At 44.0% G+C, this 18,778-nt stretch overlaps 1 protein-coding gene across 1 annotated transcript in view; it reads left to right on the forward strand.

Annotated features, from left to right (window-relative positions):
- The first annotated feature begins 325 nt into the window (after nucleotides 1–325).
- Nucleotides 326–18,778, forward strand: part of COQ3 (coenzyme Q 3) — a 54,493-nt gene continuing 36,040 nt past the window's right edge. The window contains exons 1-2 of the mRNA XM_010275164.2: nucleotides 326–668; nucleotides 1,940–2,029. Of these exons, the coding sequence (XP_010273466.1) occupies nucleotides 382–668; nucleotides 1,940–2,029 (377 nt within the window). The 5' untranslated portion in view covers nucleotides 326–381. The remainder of the gene's footprint in view (nucleotides 669–1,939; nucleotides 2,030–18,778) is intronic.

Genomic DNA, 18,778 nt, shown 5'->3' on the forward strand with positions numbered 1-18,778 from the left:
TTGTAACTGCACGCTAACAATAGGAAAGGATTTTGTCTATTGTCAAAAAAAAAAACCTAAAGGTCTTTAAGTAATTTTTTAGACAATAACATAAGTTTAGTTTTTGTCCATTTACTAAATCATATGAATAATTAAGTATTTAACCTAAATTAAATGGATTGGATGAGATTAAGTCCCAACCCAATACCAATCCTAGCTATGGACCTTATCCTAAAATCAAACCGAAATCACCCGTGCATCGCACGGGGCACTTGTATGGATTTCGCATCTTTTTAACACCACCCGTGCATCGCACGGGGCTCTTCTAGTGCTTGCTTTCTAAATCAAAACTCGGGCAGGCGACCAATCGCTCCGAGTCTCCTTGCCATTTCAACTCAGAAAATGGCTTCCAAGTCGTTGAAGCTTTGTCGCGCTCTCTGCAACAATACACAACACGGCCGGAATATTTTTCTGGCATTATCGGCTTCCAGAGCTTCTCAGAGGATCCAAAGAAGACTTTTTTCTAATGATCCTCAACCAGATTTGGTTGATCCCCCTTCAACTTCACCGTCGGAGAAACCTCAGTCGCATGATACCCGTAGAAATGAAGGGGGCGCAGGCCGGAGGCCCTTTTCGTCGTCTTTGAATGATGTGGAACTGGCCAAGTTTTCCGCCATTGCTGAAACCTGGTGGGCTCTCCCTTTATCCTTCTTCTCTTGTTCTGTATGATTGGTGTTTCAAGATATAATTTTCTGCTAGGAGTATTTGGAATTGCTACATACAAACCGGAAGCATGCGTTTACAAGTGAAATGGGTGCAATGATCCAGTTTTCTCATGTTACATTTGCCTTCGTAACAATGGCAGATGAAACTGTTCCCAAACTGAAAGGACCACTGGTCAACAAGACATCTTTCATTCCCACTAAACATGGATAATCGGATAATCATGTGAATAACCAAGATGTTTGGGAAAGCCTTCCTCGAATGCCGTTTTCTGAGGCGTCACAAGCAACGATTAATTTTTCAGAGATGTTTGGGAAAGCCATTAAGAGACTCTAGATATGACTTCCGTAGAAGTTCAAAGGCCTGAATTTGCTGCTTTGTCTGCAATTGACTTATTCCTTTTGAACGTTGTTTTTACCATCCTATGCTTGCCTTCTTGGGTTTCTTTAGGCGATTAAGCTGTATGTGTTCTGCGATATGGGTAGCAACTGTTTTATTTGAGCAAAGTATTGTATTAATATGTGAACTATTGAGGTAAAAGTTCAAAGCCCTAAGTTTTAATAATAAAAAATACAAAACGTGGATCCCTTTCCAACCCACCCCCCCCCAAAAAAAAAAAAAAAAAAAAAAAAAAAAAACCTAAAGCTTGCATTTTGGTGCTCATTCTCTCTCGACAAACCCATGTCACTTATACAACCCATCACAATGGAGTACTGTTCAATATGCATCATCTGAGCACTCATTATGAAGGGTGGTATCAGTATGAGATCCTGAACTAAAGATAAAAACTCATCTCCTGTAAAATCTCTATATCCCACTGGTCTTCAGTATGCTAAAATCACTGTATTATGCTTGCACATGCATTTCTAATCATTGATATAGCTGGATTACCTAGGGGGACATCCATTGAAAATTAGCTTAATGGATTTCACATGGGGAACAGTACATATACATGCTTGTACACACACACATTCTCACTCAATGAGGAGAGGACCTGATGACTGTCACCCATTTTCTAACCAATTGAGCAAACCTGAATTCATTTGTACTTAACCTAGAAGTAGGTAATGACATTTCTTCATTGGACCCTTACTTTTCCATGATGATATTGAAATTCCATTTATATTTCAAATTTGACAGGCAATTATACATGTAATAGTTAGGAACTTTACAGTTTACACATCTCTCATATTCTTGCTGCATGTCTTACTTGGTCTTTTTCTCATGCAAAGAACAGGTGGGACCCTGTGGGGCCATTTAAACCATTGCATGCGATGAATCCCACAAGAGTGTCTTTCATTCGCTCTGCTCTTTGCCGGCATTTTAGGTGGGTTAGTCATACTTTTGCCCTTTTATGTGCTTCTTATAGGCCTTGAATGTCAGAAAACAAATCCTGGTTATTTGTATTATGCATCATCTGCCTTGTCAGTAACTTGGATACTTGTGAAGAATATAAAACACGTTAACTATTGAACAAAAGTATAAAACATGTATTATTACTTTGTATTGATTTTTCTATTTGACTTTTCCAATTAAAAACATTACATAATCATGTCTCTGAAAGCCACAATAGAAATGGCACTGAACAGAATGGAACAGCGAAACTGGATTCATGTGGCTGGCTCCATAAGTTAGGACAAGGCTTAGATGATGTGTCTGAAAGCCCAAGGGCCATATTCTGCAAAAAGTATACAACCCTATAACAATTCGGGTGTTACTATAAGATAAATAAATAGAAGGAAGTCACCTTCCATCATCAGCAACTCTAAGCCTGAAGAAAAACCAAGCTTTTGTAGGGCTGCAAACAGATAGGTAGATCCAAATTTGATTTATTTATATTTGAATTGAATCTTATCTGTCAGATTTATTAGTGGATTCAAATTGAATTTGGATTGGAATTGGATATTGGATTAGATTAATAAATTAAACTAAAATGATCAAAATATTATATATCATTAATAGAATGAACTAAAAATAACTTTCATGTTGTATATCATGAACAAAATGAATTGAAAATAACAATTAAAAATAATTGACTAGATACAAATAACCTTAAGGCTATAATGGCTTCACTTAAACTGAAGAAATGGAAAATCCAACCTTTTGGGAGAGTTGAGGAAAGCAAAGTTCATATCTTATAGGAAATTGAAGCAATTGATATAAAAGGAGTTGGATGAAGGACGCATTATATCAGAGGGAGACAGGGAAAGGAGATTCAAATTGAAATTGGAGTTAGAATCCATAATTCAAAGGGAAGAGATTTGTTGGTGACAAAAAATCAAGGTGCAAATGGCTAAAGAGGGAGATGGAAATACATTTGTTTTCATAAGTTGGCTAACGGTAGATGGCAAAAGAATAAAATTAGGCATTTGGTGGAGGAGGATGGGGGAGAAGTTTTAGATGAAGATGGGATCGGGGAAGATTTAGTTTCACATTTTAAAAGGTTGTTGGCTCTTAATGAGAGAAGGAGACCCATTGTAGAGGGATTATTTTGGGATAGATTGCTTGAATCAGAGGTGAGGAGACTATAAGAGCCATTGTCAAAAGATGAGGTAAAGAGAGTCGTGATGGGGTTGTATGGGGACAAGGGACCTGGCTGAGATGGTTTTAATATGACCTTCTTTCAAGAAAGTTGGGAGGTTATCAAGTCTGATTTAGTGAATTCCATGAAAGGGGCAAGATAGGAAAGGGAATGAATGCAACCTTCATTTCTCTAATACCAAAATACTAGAGCCCAGATAACCCAATATCCAGTTGGCTTGGGGTTTGAATGAGAAGGCCGGTAGTACATACATACATAAGAGGCAGGATTATAGGCTAGTTCTCTGTTTCACTTTTATTGCAGGCTCAGGAAAGCGATTGGGAGTGGGTGCTGGCAGTGGTCTATGACCCAAATTAAGAGGGTTTGAGAGACTCTTTTTGGGAGGAATGGGATGATATAAAAAGGAACTGGAATCAGCTGTGGGTAATTGAGGGGGGGGGGGCTTTCAACTCAATCAGATTCTCTTATGAGAATGGGTGCAAAGGAAATTAGAAGGGAATGGGGGGTTTTGCAGATTTCATGAGAAGGTGGGAGTTGGTTGACTTGCCATTGCTAGGGGGAAATACACCTGGGCAAATAACCAGGAAGAAGCAACCTTAGTAAAACTGGATAGATATATGGTTTCCACTGAATGGGAAGAGAACTTCCCAAAATTGTCTCTAGAAGCTTTGCCGAGACCGTTGTCCATCCATTCTCCAATTATGTTGGACTGTGGAGGTACAAGAGGGGGTCGGTCTCCTTTCATATTTGAGCATTGTTGGATTGAGGAGCCAGGTTTTATTAGACTTGGTGGCTGACTGGTGGGCTGCTGGTTTGTCTTTGAAGGTACTGTAATCCATATTTTGAGCAAAAAGTTGATTAATTGAAAGGCCTGAAATTAAAAATCAAAGAATGGAACAAATGGGTGCTGAAGGAGGGGGAGAACAAGAAGAAAAGTTGTTTAGATTTGATTGCTGAAGTTGACAAGGCAGAGGAGAATGGTAACATTGATAGGGAGGAAAGAAAAAGAAAAGAATTGTCTAAAAGGGAGTATGACAAACTACTTATCAAGAGGAAATCAAATGGAGGCAATGATCAAGGTGTTTATAGTTGAAGGATGGAGATAATGATGCAAAATTCTTCCACAAAATGACAAGTGCAAGGAGGGAGAACAAAACAAAGAAGATAGAAGTTCCAAGTGGTGAAAATTGAGGAGGAAAGGCAAATCAAGAGCAGTGATTTAAAAGGCGCGCCTAGGCTCACAGGTGAGGCGCATTTTGGGGTATGTGCCTTGCCTAGGTCCTAGGCACACCCTTTCAAAAGGCGCACACCTGGTGTCCCTAGGTGTGTGCCTGATGCGCCTTGCGCCTCAGCCCAGGCGTGCGCCTTTGCGCTTTTTGCTTTTTTTTAGTCTAACTGCTAGGTTGGGGGCTCTGCCCTCGGACCCCCTATCACGCCCCTCGAGGCAAGCCCACCGGGAGCTTCGAGAACCCCCTATTTGCTAATGTTGTTCATTCATTCATTGCAATAAAATATCTTCTTAAAAGGCAATGAAAGTTATAAAATCATTAATTTTATGTGAGAAATAAGAATTTCAGACCCTAACATAGACTTGTTCGGGCTTGCCTCGAGGGGCGTGGTACAAAGGCAATTCATAGAACCAAGAATGCAATATGTCTTACATCACATTAGCTACTTGAAGCAATGCAATTAAGGATAGAAAGAGATTGTGGGTTTTACATGCTTGAAAATGCTTTATATGTTTGCTTTTATTTTTAAATTTTCATTTTTTTTGATGAATGATTTTTAAATTTTCATTTGAATACGCTTTACATGTTATGTTTATGTATTTTAATTTAAGATAATAGGTTTTTTAAAACATTTATTTTAAAATTTAAGTTTATATTTTTTATTAACATTATGTTTAATATATTTTTTATTTTTGTTTGCATTTTTAAATTTTTTTGGCATTTTTTTTTTGAATTTTCTAACTTTTTTTTTTGATTTTTTAGTTTTTTTTTTTGTAATTTTGCGCCTTGCTTTAAAAAGGCGCATGCCTCGCCTTGCATCTTGCACTTTTAAAACATTGATCAAGAGACACATTGCAAAGTATTATGAGAACCTTTACAAGGAACATTGGAGGTTTAGACTTGCTTTAGAAGGTTTGGCATTTGAATTTCTCTCAGTTGGTTAAGCTAGAGATCTCGAGAAGCCTTTTTCTTCCGAGGAAGAAGTGTGGGGAGTAATACAAGCATTAGAAGAGGATAAGGCCCTGGGGCATGATGGTTTCATACTTATTTTCTATAAGAAATGTTGGGAAATTGTGAAACAAGAAATAATGAATGTGTTGAAGGAATTTCATGAAAGGGGTGAACTTGAAGGAATTTTGAAGCATACATTCATTACTTTAATTCCAAAGAAGAAAGGGAAGTGAAGTTGAAGTTGAATGATTTTAGACCCATCAGTCTTGTGAGCAGCATGCACATGATTATATCTAAACTATTGGCTAATATAATGGCAAAAGTGGTACCTAATCTGATTGCTGAGTCCCAAGGAACATTCATTGGGGGAAGGCTGACTGTGGATAGAGTTCTTATTGCTAATGAAGGTAATAGATTCAAGGAAAAGAAGTGGTTGAGCTGGTTTGTTATGTAAAAGTAGATATGGAGAAAGCTTATGACCATGTAAATTGGTATTTTTTGGACTACATGTTGAAGAGAATGAACTTTGGCAAGAAATAGAAGAATTGGATAAAAGTGTGTTTATCTTCTTCCTTGTTTTCAGTGCTTGTGAATGGAGGTTCTTTTGGGCTGTTTTGGAGTTCAAGGGATTTAAGACAAAGGGGTCCTCTACCCCTCCTCTTATTCATCTGTGTGACATAAGCCCTTTTCAGACTTGTAGAGAGAGTTTGTCTAGGAGGGCTGGTGTAAGGTTTTGAAGTAGGCAGCAGGGAAGTGGAGATAACTCTGTTGCAATTCATAGACGACACTCTTTTTTTCTATGATGCCTCTTGGGAGCAAATTTGGAATGTGAAGGCTATATTAAGATGGTTCAAGGTGGTAACTGATTTGCATATAAAGAGCGAAATTATGGCTGTTGGGGAAGTTACAAACCTAGACGAGTGGGTAGATGATTGGGGCTGCAGAGTTGGTAAACTCCCAACCAAATACTTAGGTATGCCTTTGGGTGATAATTGTAAATCCAAAACCATTTGGAAGCCCATCATTGAAAAAATTGACAGAAAATTGGCCTCTTAAAGACCAAATGCTTATTAAAAGGGGGTAAAGTCACTCTAATCAATGGTGTTTTGTCTTCTCTTCTTGTTTACCACATGTCTTTGTTCCCAATTCTGGCAAGAATGGCTGCAGTGTTGGAAAAGAAGATTTGAGATTTCCTATGGAGGGGGTGGAAGGAGGAAGCAAAATGCCATTTAGTGAGCTGGAAGAAAATCTGCAGATCCAGAGGACTGGAGCAAATGGGGGCCTAGGGATCAGAACAGTAAAGGAAGTCGATACTGCCTTGTTAGGGAAGTGGTTGTGGAGGTTCAATGAGGAACCGAAAAGTCTGTGGAGAAGGCTAATTGTTTTCAAGTATGGCTCCAGTAGCCGAGAGTGGGAGGCAAAAGATGTCATGTAAGGTCTTCTTATGGATGTTCAATTTGGAAGGAAATTCAGAAAATCCATCATCAGTTTGTGAAGGGTATAAAATATGAAGTGGGTAATGAGCAAAGGGTGCTTTCTCTCTTTACCAAAGGATACCAAGATGTAAACCGGTCCTCAAAATAGGTGTAAACTTAAAAATTAGAGAGAAAAAGGAGGAAGAAAAGTAAGAGCAGCAGTACAAGAGAAGAAGATGGAGAAAAGAGGAGGAAGAAGAAGAAAGGTTCGAATAATCCTTCTCTCCCTTCTCTAATCCTTTTTACTAAAAATTAATGTTAAAATAATTACAAGTATGACCTTAAGTGGGCGGCCAGCTAGGTAGTAACATAAAGAGATGAAACAAAAAGAAATAACAGGCCCATTAAGAGAGGCCCATTAGCTAACAAGAAAATAGAAAAAATATTACAAGAGAAGATACTAGGACCCATTCGTTCCAGTCTCTTTACACTCCCCGTTAAGCTGAGCATAGATGTCAATCATGCCCAGCTTGCTTATATAGTGTATCATTTTCCCTCTCGGAACTCCCTTGGTCAAGATATCAACCAATTGTTCTTCTAATGTGATGAATGGCAAACAAACTTCTCCTGAGGAAACTCTTTCCCTTATAAAATGTCTATCAACCTCAATGTGCTTAGTTCTGTCATGTTGAACAGGATTATGTGCAATATTGATAGCTTCTTGGTTGTCACAATAGAGCATCATTGGCTTCTCATAGTCAACCCCCAATTCTTCTAAAAGGGATCGTAGCCACAGTAATTCTAACACACCATGTGCCATTGCTTTGTATTCTGCTTCAGTTGAGGATCTAGCAACTTCAGACTGTTTCTTACTCCTCCATGACATAATGTTCCCAGCGACAATAACCCGAGGTGGATCTCCTATCATCAATACATCCTACCCAATCAGCATCAGTGGATCTCCCTCTTTAAAAAGAAACCCATTTCATGGTTCCTTTCCCCTTGGTTCTCCCTTTGGCTTTAAACTGGGATTTTGGGTTTTGAAGAGGGTTAAGGGATGAAGAATTTTCTTGTGTTTCAAAGTTCTTGTTGCTTCTAGACTAGGTGTATTTGGACCCCCCTAACTCGGATAAAAGGGTTTGGTCTCTAACCCCGATTGGCTCCTACACTTGTGCATCTTTCTTTAAATCCCTTTGCTCCAATCCCTCCTCTCAGGTCTTTCCCGTTAAAGAGGTCTAGTCAAGGCCAATACCCCCTAAAATAGCAGTGTTCTGTTGGGAAGCCTATTATAGTAAGATCAATATAGTGGAAAATTTGCAAAAGAAGAGACCTTATGTGTTTGTCCCCAAATTGGTGCTTTATGTGTAAAGTGAAGGGTGAGGACTATAACCATTTGCTGATTTCGTGCTCTTTTGCTGCCAATATTTGGAACTGGATTGTTTCATTATTTGGGTGCAGGTGGAACTTGCCCTCTGAAGTAAAGCTGTTGTTCACTCCGTCTGCCTTTGGGAGAATGACAAAAAGGGGGAAGCTAATGTGGAAATGTATCAGAGTCGCTATTCATAAAAAAAATGTATCAGAGCCGATACCTTGTGGACGTTATGGGAGGAGAGAAATGCTTGAATATTTCAAGAAAAGGAAAGAAGTCTTGCTGAAATCAAGGAGTGCATAATGAGAAGGACAGCCTCGTGGCTGAAATCTTCACACTTGTTGGCAGATTACTCCTTTGATGACTTTAGGAGAAATTGGACAACAATGGCTTCTACAGTCTCCACAAAGAACACACCACAAGTTGAATGGAAACCCCCACCGAATGGAGTGGTAAAATTGAATTTTGATGGTAGCTGCTAAGGTAACCCAGGGCCATCCGGAATAAGAGGGATTCTGAGAGACAAAGATACATGTTGTCTTTATTTTCAGGACCAGAGGGTGTTGGTGATTTTGTAAGGGCCGAGATACTAGCAGCGATACAAGGTATACAGCTGCCCAGTCAACTTGGAGTGAACAATTTGATAGTAGAAGGGGATTCCAAGGTAGTAGTGGGCTGGCTGACAAGTCCAGAAACAACTTGCTGGGGCTACAGGGATTTGTTAAAGAAAGTTAAATGGCTGACAAGAAATATGACAGTCAGAGTTCAGTGGGTCAGCAGGTCAGCAAATGCAATGGCTGATTCTCTGGCCAAGCAAGGGGTATCAAGGGGAGACCTGTTTTGGGCTACCTTGTAATTGTGTTTCAGGCTTGTGTATGTTTAGTATTTATGGTTCAGTCCTTGGGGGAGGTAACACCTCGTGCCTCCTCCTAGGCTGACTATACTTTCTTTATTTGAATTAATAAAACTACTCTCACTTATCAACAAAAAAAAAAAAGGACAAAGGGTGCTTTTCTGGAAGGACCACTAGTGCAGTAATGGCCGACTAAAGGTCTTATTCCTTGATCTCTTTGAGATTGCTATGGAGATGTACTAGAGCAGCACTACTTTGGACTGTCTGGGAGGAAAGAAATGCAAGAAAATTTGAAGGAAAAGAAAAATGTAAGGAAGCCTTGGTTGAAACAATGACATTGGGGGTGGCACAGTGGGCAAAAAGCTTGAAGATGTTTTCAGTTTTTAAGGTCAAAGACTTCTTTAGGGTTTGAGATCTTATTGCTGCCTCTTCATCTACAAGACAGCAGCTTTTTGAGGCGTGTCTCCTCCAACAGATGGCTGGACTTTGATGGGAGTTGTGTGAGTAATCCAGGCCCCTCAGGCATTGGGGGGCCATTAGAAATGAAGATGGAAACATCATTGCTCTGTACTCCGGTCCTGTGGAGCAAGGCGATGTGGCAAGGGCAGAGTTTCTAGCTGCAGCTTATGGGGTTGAGAAGGCTAAAGAGTTGGATATTAATAGACTGATCATCAAGGGAGACTCAAAAACTGTGATAAAATGGTTGCAGAAAGGGGAAGGGTGACATGGCTGCTGAAGAATGAATTCCAAAGATTTAAATGGTTGCCAAGGGACATGCCAATCCAGGTGGGATGGGTGAGGAGATCAACCAACAATTCTGCTGATTGCTTAGCAAAGCAAGGGGTTCAAAGAACACATATGTTTTTGGCATATTTGTAGTTCTGTCTTGGGTCAGCTTCTAAAGCTGTTTTTTTTTTTTCACAACTTCTTGTTGTACCATAATTTTTCTAATTAATGAAATCATTTCAGAGTTGTTGATAAAAAAAAGATCTGTTTGAGATTGCTGTGAATAAGGATGCAACAGTAGCTGATTGTATGGAGAGGCAAAATGGGTATTGTGTTTGGAACCCTCAATCCCAGAGTATCCTAAATGACTGGGAGCTGGCTTCCTTGGTCAGTTTGTTACAGATTTTGTTTGATTCAAAGACGGCTGGTGTAGGGGAAGACAAAAGGAAGTGGCTTTTTGAGAATTTGGGTATTTTTTTCTCTTAAATCCTTTTTTAACAGCTTGATAATGGAGGATAACTCTTTCTTCCCAAGTGTCAGTATTTGGATCAGAAATGTACCATCTAAACTGGCTTTTTTTGTTTGGTTTGCACATTGTGTAATGGAAGTGTGCAATCTTGTAGTCATTTTTTGTTACATTGTGAATTTGTTTACTGGATTTGAGTAAGACTGTTGGAGTTATTTGGTGTCAAAATGTGCTTCCTGGCTGATGTGAAGGGATTCGTAGGTGCTTGCTTTTTATGAGGTTTAAGTAGGGTTGGAAAAGTAGCTAGGACTAGGAGCATCCTCCCCACAGCAGTTTTCTGGGCAGTGTGGCGTGAAGGAAATGGTAGAATTTTTGAAGGGAGACAGTACAAAAGAAGAGGTTTACAAAAGGATTTTGGGAATGGTGTTTCTCTTGGTTGGCAGATTGCTTTCTATTCAAAAATAGACACAATTTTATCAAGATTTTCTCTTTGCAAGGAATATATAGTTTTTTGGTTTTTTGTGGTTGGATGTAATTGGGTATGCTTGGTCTTCCCCTAGTACAGATTCTCTTTGTACAGGGGTATTCTTGTGTTTTCTTTCTGGATATTAATGAAATTTCCTTACCTTACAGTTCAAAAAATAAAAAATAAAAAGCTAGAGCCCAGCTTCCCCTAATGACTGCAGGTCAATAAGCCTCACCCCAAGTGTTTATAAAATGATTGCCACAGAGCTTTTAGTGAGGCTTAAAGAGGTACTTCATTTGCTTGTTCTGGATGAGCAAGGGGCATTTGTGAAGAATTGCTAAATTTTGGATCGAAGTTTGGAAAATGAAGCAGTAGAGGACATGAGAAGGTTGGGGAAAAAGGATTTGTGTATAAATTAGATGTTGAAAAAGGCTATGACCGTGTTGGCTGGGGGTATTTGAAGTGCATTATGCTAAAAATGGGTTAGATGGATTATGGGATGCCTTAGTTCTACTTCTCAATTCTTGTGAGTGAGGTTCCAAAAGGATTCTTAGAACCTCTAGTGGTCTCAGACAAGTAGACCCTCTTTCTCTGATGCTCTTCATTCTTGAAGTTGAGTTGATGGGAAGATTATTGCGGAGAGCTGATGAAAGAGCTCTTTTTAGAGGCTTTAATGTTATGGACACGATTCCCGGCAACACGCTGCGTCGCAACCACAGGCAGCAGCGTGCCGCGGCACAGGCGGCACGCACCGCCCGACAGCGCGCCGCGGTACAGTCTGCCAGCCGCCCGACAGCAGCATGCACCGCACGGCAGCAGCACTCGGCAGCAGCACGCACCGCACAGCAGCGGCACGCACCACACGGCAGCAGCACGCACCTCACAGCAGCAGCAAGGTGGGTCGCGCGCACCAACGTAGAGCGGGGCCCACACGCCAGCTGTACCTTTCCCTTATCCCCTATTTTTGTGTTTCCCTTAGAAGTAGGAGATTGAGTTTCGATAGAAGTTTAAGTTGCGATAAGAGAGGGACTACCTTAGCCGAATACAAGAAGGAAACCCTCCTGTAATCTTCTATTTAAGGAGCTGATTTATTCAATAAAGGCATCGAATTTTCAGTCAAGAAGAGAACAAGGAGAGTTAGGTGATCTCTTGAACAAATCACCCCTCAGTCCGCCATCATAGGGTCAACTCGCAAAGGGAAGGCAAGGGGAAGGCAAGGAGTTTTCCCAGCAAACCGCCTCGTGACGAGATCCTGCGCCCGGGCCCATAACATTTTGGTATCAGAGCCGAGCGTCATGGGCGACATGGAGCAGCTATCGACCAGGGTTCACGAGCTGGAACACCGTCTCGTGGAAAATCACGCGGAGGTAAGGGAAGTTAAAGAAGACGTCAGGGAACTTCGACGTCTACTGGAGTTATACTTCTCCACTAGAGAAGGGAGCCCTAAAGGGGCAGCCACTCATCACAGCTGCCGCCCAGATCGGGCAGAGGGCTCCGGTGAGCGACAGAGTGACACGCCAACAATAGCAATCATACCCAAATACAGTCGTCTAGAGTTCCCCTCATACAGCGGCAACGGTGACCCACTTGGATGGCTGTACCGCTGTGAGCAATTCTTCCGCAATCAGCGCACGGAAGAGAAGGACAAGGTCAGCCTGGCAGCATTCCACTTGATCGATGAAGCACAACTCTGGTTCTACCAAGTGGAGCAGGAGGAACCAGGCCTTAGTTGGGGCCAGTTCAAGTCGTATTGTCTCCTCCGGTTTGGGCCCCCATTAATGAGCAACCCCTTGGGGGAGCTCATTAACCTCAAGCAGACCGGGACCGTCGCGGATTATCAGCGGCAGTTTCAGACCCTTCTCGCCAGAGCCTCTTCGGTTCGGCTAGACCAGCAGGTGGATATGTTCACAGCCGGCCTATCGGAACCTCTGAGGGTTGATGTGGAGATGCAGAGCCCACCCAACTTGGTCACAGCAATGAATCTGGCCCAAGCGTTCGAGCGCAAGCTGCAGATCAGCCGAGGGCCGTCCAGCATGGGGCGTCCCGCAACGACTTGGGCGAACCCAAGATCTACCATAGGAGGGCCTTCAATGGCCGCCAACAGGGAACAACGCCCTTTCACCAGCAACACCACCCGAGCTGCAACTAGCATGGGTAGCAGCACGACAGCACCTCCCATCAGACGCTTATCCAGGGCCGAGATGGCAGAGCACCGAGCCAAGGGCCAATGCTTCAACTGTGACGAGTTGTACTCAGCCGGCCACCGTTGCAAGCGGTTATTCTGCCTCCTAGTAGACGAGCTGGAGGAGGAAGAAGAGGAACAGGCGGCACAAGAACCCGAGATCTCCCTCCATGCCATCACTGGAGTCCAAAACTCTCAAACCATGCAGCTACAAGCCCAGGTGGCAGGAAAACAGGTACGGATTCTGGTTGACTCAGGGAGCACCCACAACTTCATCAGCAAGCAGGCTGCACTCCGACTGAAGCTACCAATGGAAGACAGGCCGCGGCTCCAGGTGGCTGTAGCAAATGGGGAGAGAATTCACAGTCCAGGGATCTGCCGAAGCGTCCAAATCCAGGTGGATTTTGAACCATTCCTCGTAGATCTATTTGTACTGACCTTAGACGAGTTCGACATAGTGTTGGGGATTAAGTGGCTCATCACCCTCGGCCCCATCCTATGGGATTTCAGCGCCTTGACCATGACATTTGACTTACATGGGAAGCGGGTCACCTGGAAAGGGACCAAGATGAGAGCAAGGAAACCACAGGTGCATACTCTCCATGGCGACGCCTTGCACACTGCGGAGATGGAGAGGCTTCTTGCCGACTTTTCAGACGTGTTCTCAGAACCTAGGGGCCTTCCACCTAGCCGGTCGTGTGACCATCGGATCCCATTAATACCAGGGGCAGGACCTGTCGTCGTGAGGCCGTACCGCTACCTGCACCTACAGAAGGACGAGATAGAGAGGCAGTGTGCAGAGATGTTGGAACAGGGAATCATACGCCCCAGCCGCTCTCCATTCTCTTCACCAGTCTTGTTGGTGCCAAAGCAAGACGACACCTGGAGATTTTGTGTGGACTACAGGGAGCTCAACAGTAGAACCGTCAAGGACAAGTTCCCGATCCCGGTGGTAGACGAATTGCTAGATGAGCTCCATGGGTCTCAGTACTTTTCTAAGCTGGATCTCAGGTTAGGTTACTTCTAGGTCCGAATGGCCCCTAAAGATGTGGAGAAAACAGCCTCCCGAACGCATCACGGCCACTTTGAATTCCTAGTCATGCCTTTTGGTCTCACCAATGCCCCATCTACATTCCAGGCCCTGATGAACGAGGTATTTCGGCCCCACCTCCACAAGTTCATCCTAGTATTTTTCGACGATATCTTGATTTACAGTACTTCGTGGGTGGAGCACGTTTGTCACCTAAGGACAGTTCTGGAGTTGCTGCGACAGCACAAGCTCTTCCTAAAACAAACCAAGTGCTCCTTTGGAGAGCCGCAGGTCCGTTACCTAGGCCATATAGTCAGCAGGGAAGGAGTCTCGGTAGATAATTCCAAGATTCAAGCCATCCGGGAGTGGCTCAAGCCGCAGACCATCAGGGCTCTCCGCGGATTCTTGGGGCTCACGGGATACTACCGCAAATTTGTAAGGGACTATGGACTCCTGGCGGCCCCATTGACCAAGATGTTGAAGAAGAATGCATTTCAATGGGATGAAGCAGCTAACACTGCCTTCACAAACCTAAGGGACGCACTCTCCACTACCCCCGTGCTACAACTACCAAACTTTGAGCAAGAATTTGCGGTAGAATGTGATGCGTTTGGCATAGGCATCGGAGCAGTACTGCAACAGAAAGGGCACCCCATAGCCTTCTTTAGCCGCAAACTAGCAGATCGGCACCTCAAGCTACCGGCCTACGAGCACGAATTGATCGGACTGGCCAAGCCCGTCCAGCACTAGAGGCCGTATTTGTGGGGCAGACCCTTCATTGTCAAGACAGACCACTACAACCTCAAATACCTTCTAGAACAACGGCTTACTACTCCACCCCAACAACACTGGGCAAGCAAACTGCTAGGATTTGACTTCCGCGTAGACCACAAGGCGGGAGCCTCCAACCGGGCCGCTGATGCACTGTCCAGGCGGGAAGAGGACATGACGCACCTCTGCGCGGTCTCCCAGCCCCGCGTGACCCTACTGGAGGACCTAAGGAGTGTGTTGCCCCAATCACCCACGTGGAGAGACCTGATGCAAGAGTTACAGTCGGGCACAACCAAACCAAACTGGACCATCCACGAGGGACTTGCGCTGTACAAAGGAAGGGTATATCTCCCAACCGATTGTCCCTTGATTCCAGCTATCCTCGCCAGCATCCACAACGCCACCCATGAAGGGGCACAGAAGACGTTACACCGCGTTCGTGCAGACTTTCATTGGCATGGTATGCGAGGCTCGGTCAGGGATTTCATCCAGAACTGCTCCGTATGTCAGCAACAAAAGTGGGAGAACTTACACCCAGGAGGACTCCTGCAGCCCCTTGCACTCCCAACGCAGATCTGGACCGATATCTCTATGGACTTCGTTGAAGGCTTGCCTAAGGTTGGAGGGAAATCCATCTTATTCGTAGTGGTGGACCGCTTCTCAAAATATGCTCATTTCATTCCATTGTCCCACCCCTACAGCGCAGTTTCTGTGGCCCACGCCTTTTTCACACACATCTTCCGCTTACATGGGCTGCCCGAGACCATCGTCAGTGACAGGGATGCAGTCTTCACCAACACCTTCTGGAAGGAGCTGTTCAGATTACAGGGCACGACCCTAGCCTTTTCCTCCGCCTATCATCCACAGACGGACGAACAAACGGAGGTTGTCAATCTCACCATAGAAATGTACCTCCGTTGCTTCGTGGGGGACCAACCACGACGTTGGGTGGACTGCCTTCCTTGGGCCGAATACTGCTACAACACATCTTACCACTCGTCCCTCGGCATGACTCCCTTCCGCGTGGTGTATGGGCGAGACCCTCCTCGTCTTCTCTCCTACGAACCGGGTTCAACACGGTTGGAAGAAGTAGACCGTAGCCTCCAAGACCGCGATGCCCTACTGGCTAAAGTCTCCTTACGGTTGCAGCAGGCACAGGCACGTATGAAGATAGCCTATGATCAGCACCGCCGCGAGGTCACCTTCCAGCCAGGACAGTTCATTTGGCTAAAGCTTCAGCCCTACTGACAGCTCTCCCTCAAGCGACGGGCCCCCCAAAAGCTGACCCCAAGGTTTTACAGGCCCTTCAAAGTTCTTCGACAGATCGGTAAGGTTGCCTATCAACTGGAACTACCCGAGCACAACAAAATCCACGATGTCTTTCATGTGTCCCTGCTAAAGCCTTTTACAGGGACTCCCCCAACGCAAGTGCCTCCTCTACCCCCTCTCAAGGATGGCAGACCCATCCTCCAACCTAGAGCTCTCGTCCAGTCACGCATCAATCAGGGCACCTTCGAGGTTCTAGTAGACTGGGACGGACTACCATCAGCAGAGGCCACTTGGATTCCATGGACCGACCTGCACAACGCCTACCCCGACCTCGAGCTTGAGGACAAGCTTGTTGCCCAGGAGGGGTGTAATGTTATGGACACGACTCCCGGCAACACGCTGCGTCGCAACTATAGGCAGCAGCGCGCCTAGCGGCACGCACCATCCGACAGCGTGCCACGGCATAGGCGGCACGCACCGCCCGGCAGCGCGCCGCGGTACAGTCTGCCAGCCGCCCGGCAGCAGCATGCACCGCACGGCAGCAGCACTCGGCAGCAGCACGCACCGCACAGCAGCGGCACACACCACACGGCAACAGCAGGCACTTCACAGCAGCAGCAAGGTGGGTCGCGCACACCAACGTAGAGCAGGGCCCACATGCTAGCTGTACCTTTCCCTTATCCCCTATTTTTGTGTTTCCCTTAGAAGTAGGAGTTTGAGTTTCGATAGAAGTTTAAGTTGCGATAAGAGAGGGACTACCTTAGCCAAATACAAGAAGGAAACCCTCCTGTAATCTCCTATTTAAGGAGCTGATTTATTCAATAAAGGCATTGAATTTTCAGTCAAGAAGAGAACAAGGAGAGTTAGGTGATTTCTTGAACAAATCACCCCTCAGTCCGCCATCATAGGGTCAACTCGCAAAGGGAAGGCAAGGGAAAGGCAAGGAGTTTTCCCAGCAAACCGCTCCGTGGCGAGATCCTACGCCCGGGCCCATAACATTTAAAGTGGGTAGGGAGGGGACGGTGGTCTATCATGTAAAGTTTGTGGATGATACCATCATCTAATGGGAATTAGAAGCATTCAAGATATTGGCTAGGGGTGCAGCTTGGGTGGGTTAGGGTTGGGATTTTTGTCAAAATTTGAATGGGCCTGACCTGAAACCCAAGCCCAAAGCAGTGTAAAATGTTAACTTGGGCCAACCCGAGTTGCAACCCTAATATTGGCAATTTGAAAGGGATCCTTGAGAGGTATAGGAGTGTGCTAGTTCTTTGAGTTGTATGGTTAAGAACTGGTGGGAGTTCATCAATTGTTCTAAATGCAATCTGGTGGGGCTTCATCTTGATCCTAGAGAGATAAGGAGTGTGCTAGTTCTTTGAGTGTGTGGTTAAGAACTGGCCAATTGAATACTTTGGGTTGCTTTTGGGGGTGTGCCTAGGGATGTGACTTTTCAGGAGAAAGGTCATTTAAAGGTTTGCTAAAAAACTGGCAACCTGGAAAAAGAAATACATTTCTAGGGGTTGTAGGTAATTCTAATTAAATCCACCTTTTTTAAAGATCTTGTGAATACCTCTTTAAAGATCTTGTGAAGGTCTTAAAGAGAATAGAAAAAATTATCAGGGATTTCCTATGGGATCCAGGAAATGAGAAAAAAGACCACTTGACAAAATGGAAAAATGTCACCAAAGGTTCATTTGGTCAACTGGGGAAAGGTGTGTAAACAAAAGAAGAATGTGGGATTGGGTATAAGAAGACTTTGAGAATTGAACTTAGCATTGCTTGGCAACTGGTTCTGGAGGTTTGGACAGCAAGGGAGTTGTCTATGGAAAAGAGTAATTCAAGCAAAATACAGTATAAGAAATGAGAAGTGGGGTCCAGGAGAAGCAAATCAGTTGTTGGGTTGCTCGGTTTGGAAAGGAATTGAAAAGAGCTACAGTTTTGTTAGCAAGGAAATCATGTATGAAGTAGGGAGAGGAACCAGATTTAGATTCTGGATGGATTGCTTGTGTGGAAACAATTTGTTAAAGGATGATTTCCCAGAATTCTTTGCAATCACAGTTGATGTGGAGGCAAAAGTGGCTGATTGTGTGCACTTTCAAAATGGGGATCGTGTCTGGACTCCGGAGCCCGCAGTTTAGAAGAGCATTGAATGATTGGGAGATTGAACCTTTTGGAAAGCTACTCCAATTGAACCTTTTGGAATCTGTACAGCATGTAAATTGATTTTAACACAGAGGACAGAAGGGTGTGGTCAGCGGATAGCAAGGGTCTTTTCACAGTAAAATCGTTTTATAGTAAACTGGCTCAAAAGAACGAGCAGGATTTCCCTTGGTATGCAATCTGGAGCAAGCATATCCCTTCAAAAGTGGCTTTCTTTGTTTGGTCTGCCTGTCTGAACAAGATTCTTACAAAAAACAACCTGATTAGGAGGGAAATGGTTATTGTTTCACCTGAACGTGTGTTATGTAACAGAGTAGAAGAATCAGGTGACCACCTGTTGCTGCATTGCAGTTTCACCTACAACATTTGGGTGAAAATCTTCAGAATCTTTGCCATCAAAAGTTGCTACCCAGCATCAGCAGAAGCTTTTTGTAAAAGGTTGGTGGACCTCAAGGTTTGAGTAAGGAAGGGAAAATTCTATGGCAATTGGTCCCAGGAGCAGTTTTCTGGTTGATATGGCAGGAAAGAAACTCAAGGATTTTTCGAAGCAAAGGCTGTCAAGAGGAGGAAATGTGGCAGAAAATAGTTGGGAAGCTGTTATCCTGGTCATCTGCACAGCTAGCCATAGATAGTGCTTTCCTTAATTCTCT

The sequence above is a fragment of the Nelumbo nucifera genome, chromosome 3 (assembly GCF_055504915.1).
Source record: "Nelumbo nucifera cultivar China Antique chromosome 3, China Antique-T2T, whole genome shotgun sequence".
Lineage (NCBI taxonomy): Eukaryota > Viridiplantae > Streptophyta > Magnoliopsida > Proteales > Nelumbonaceae > Nelumbo > Nelumbo nucifera.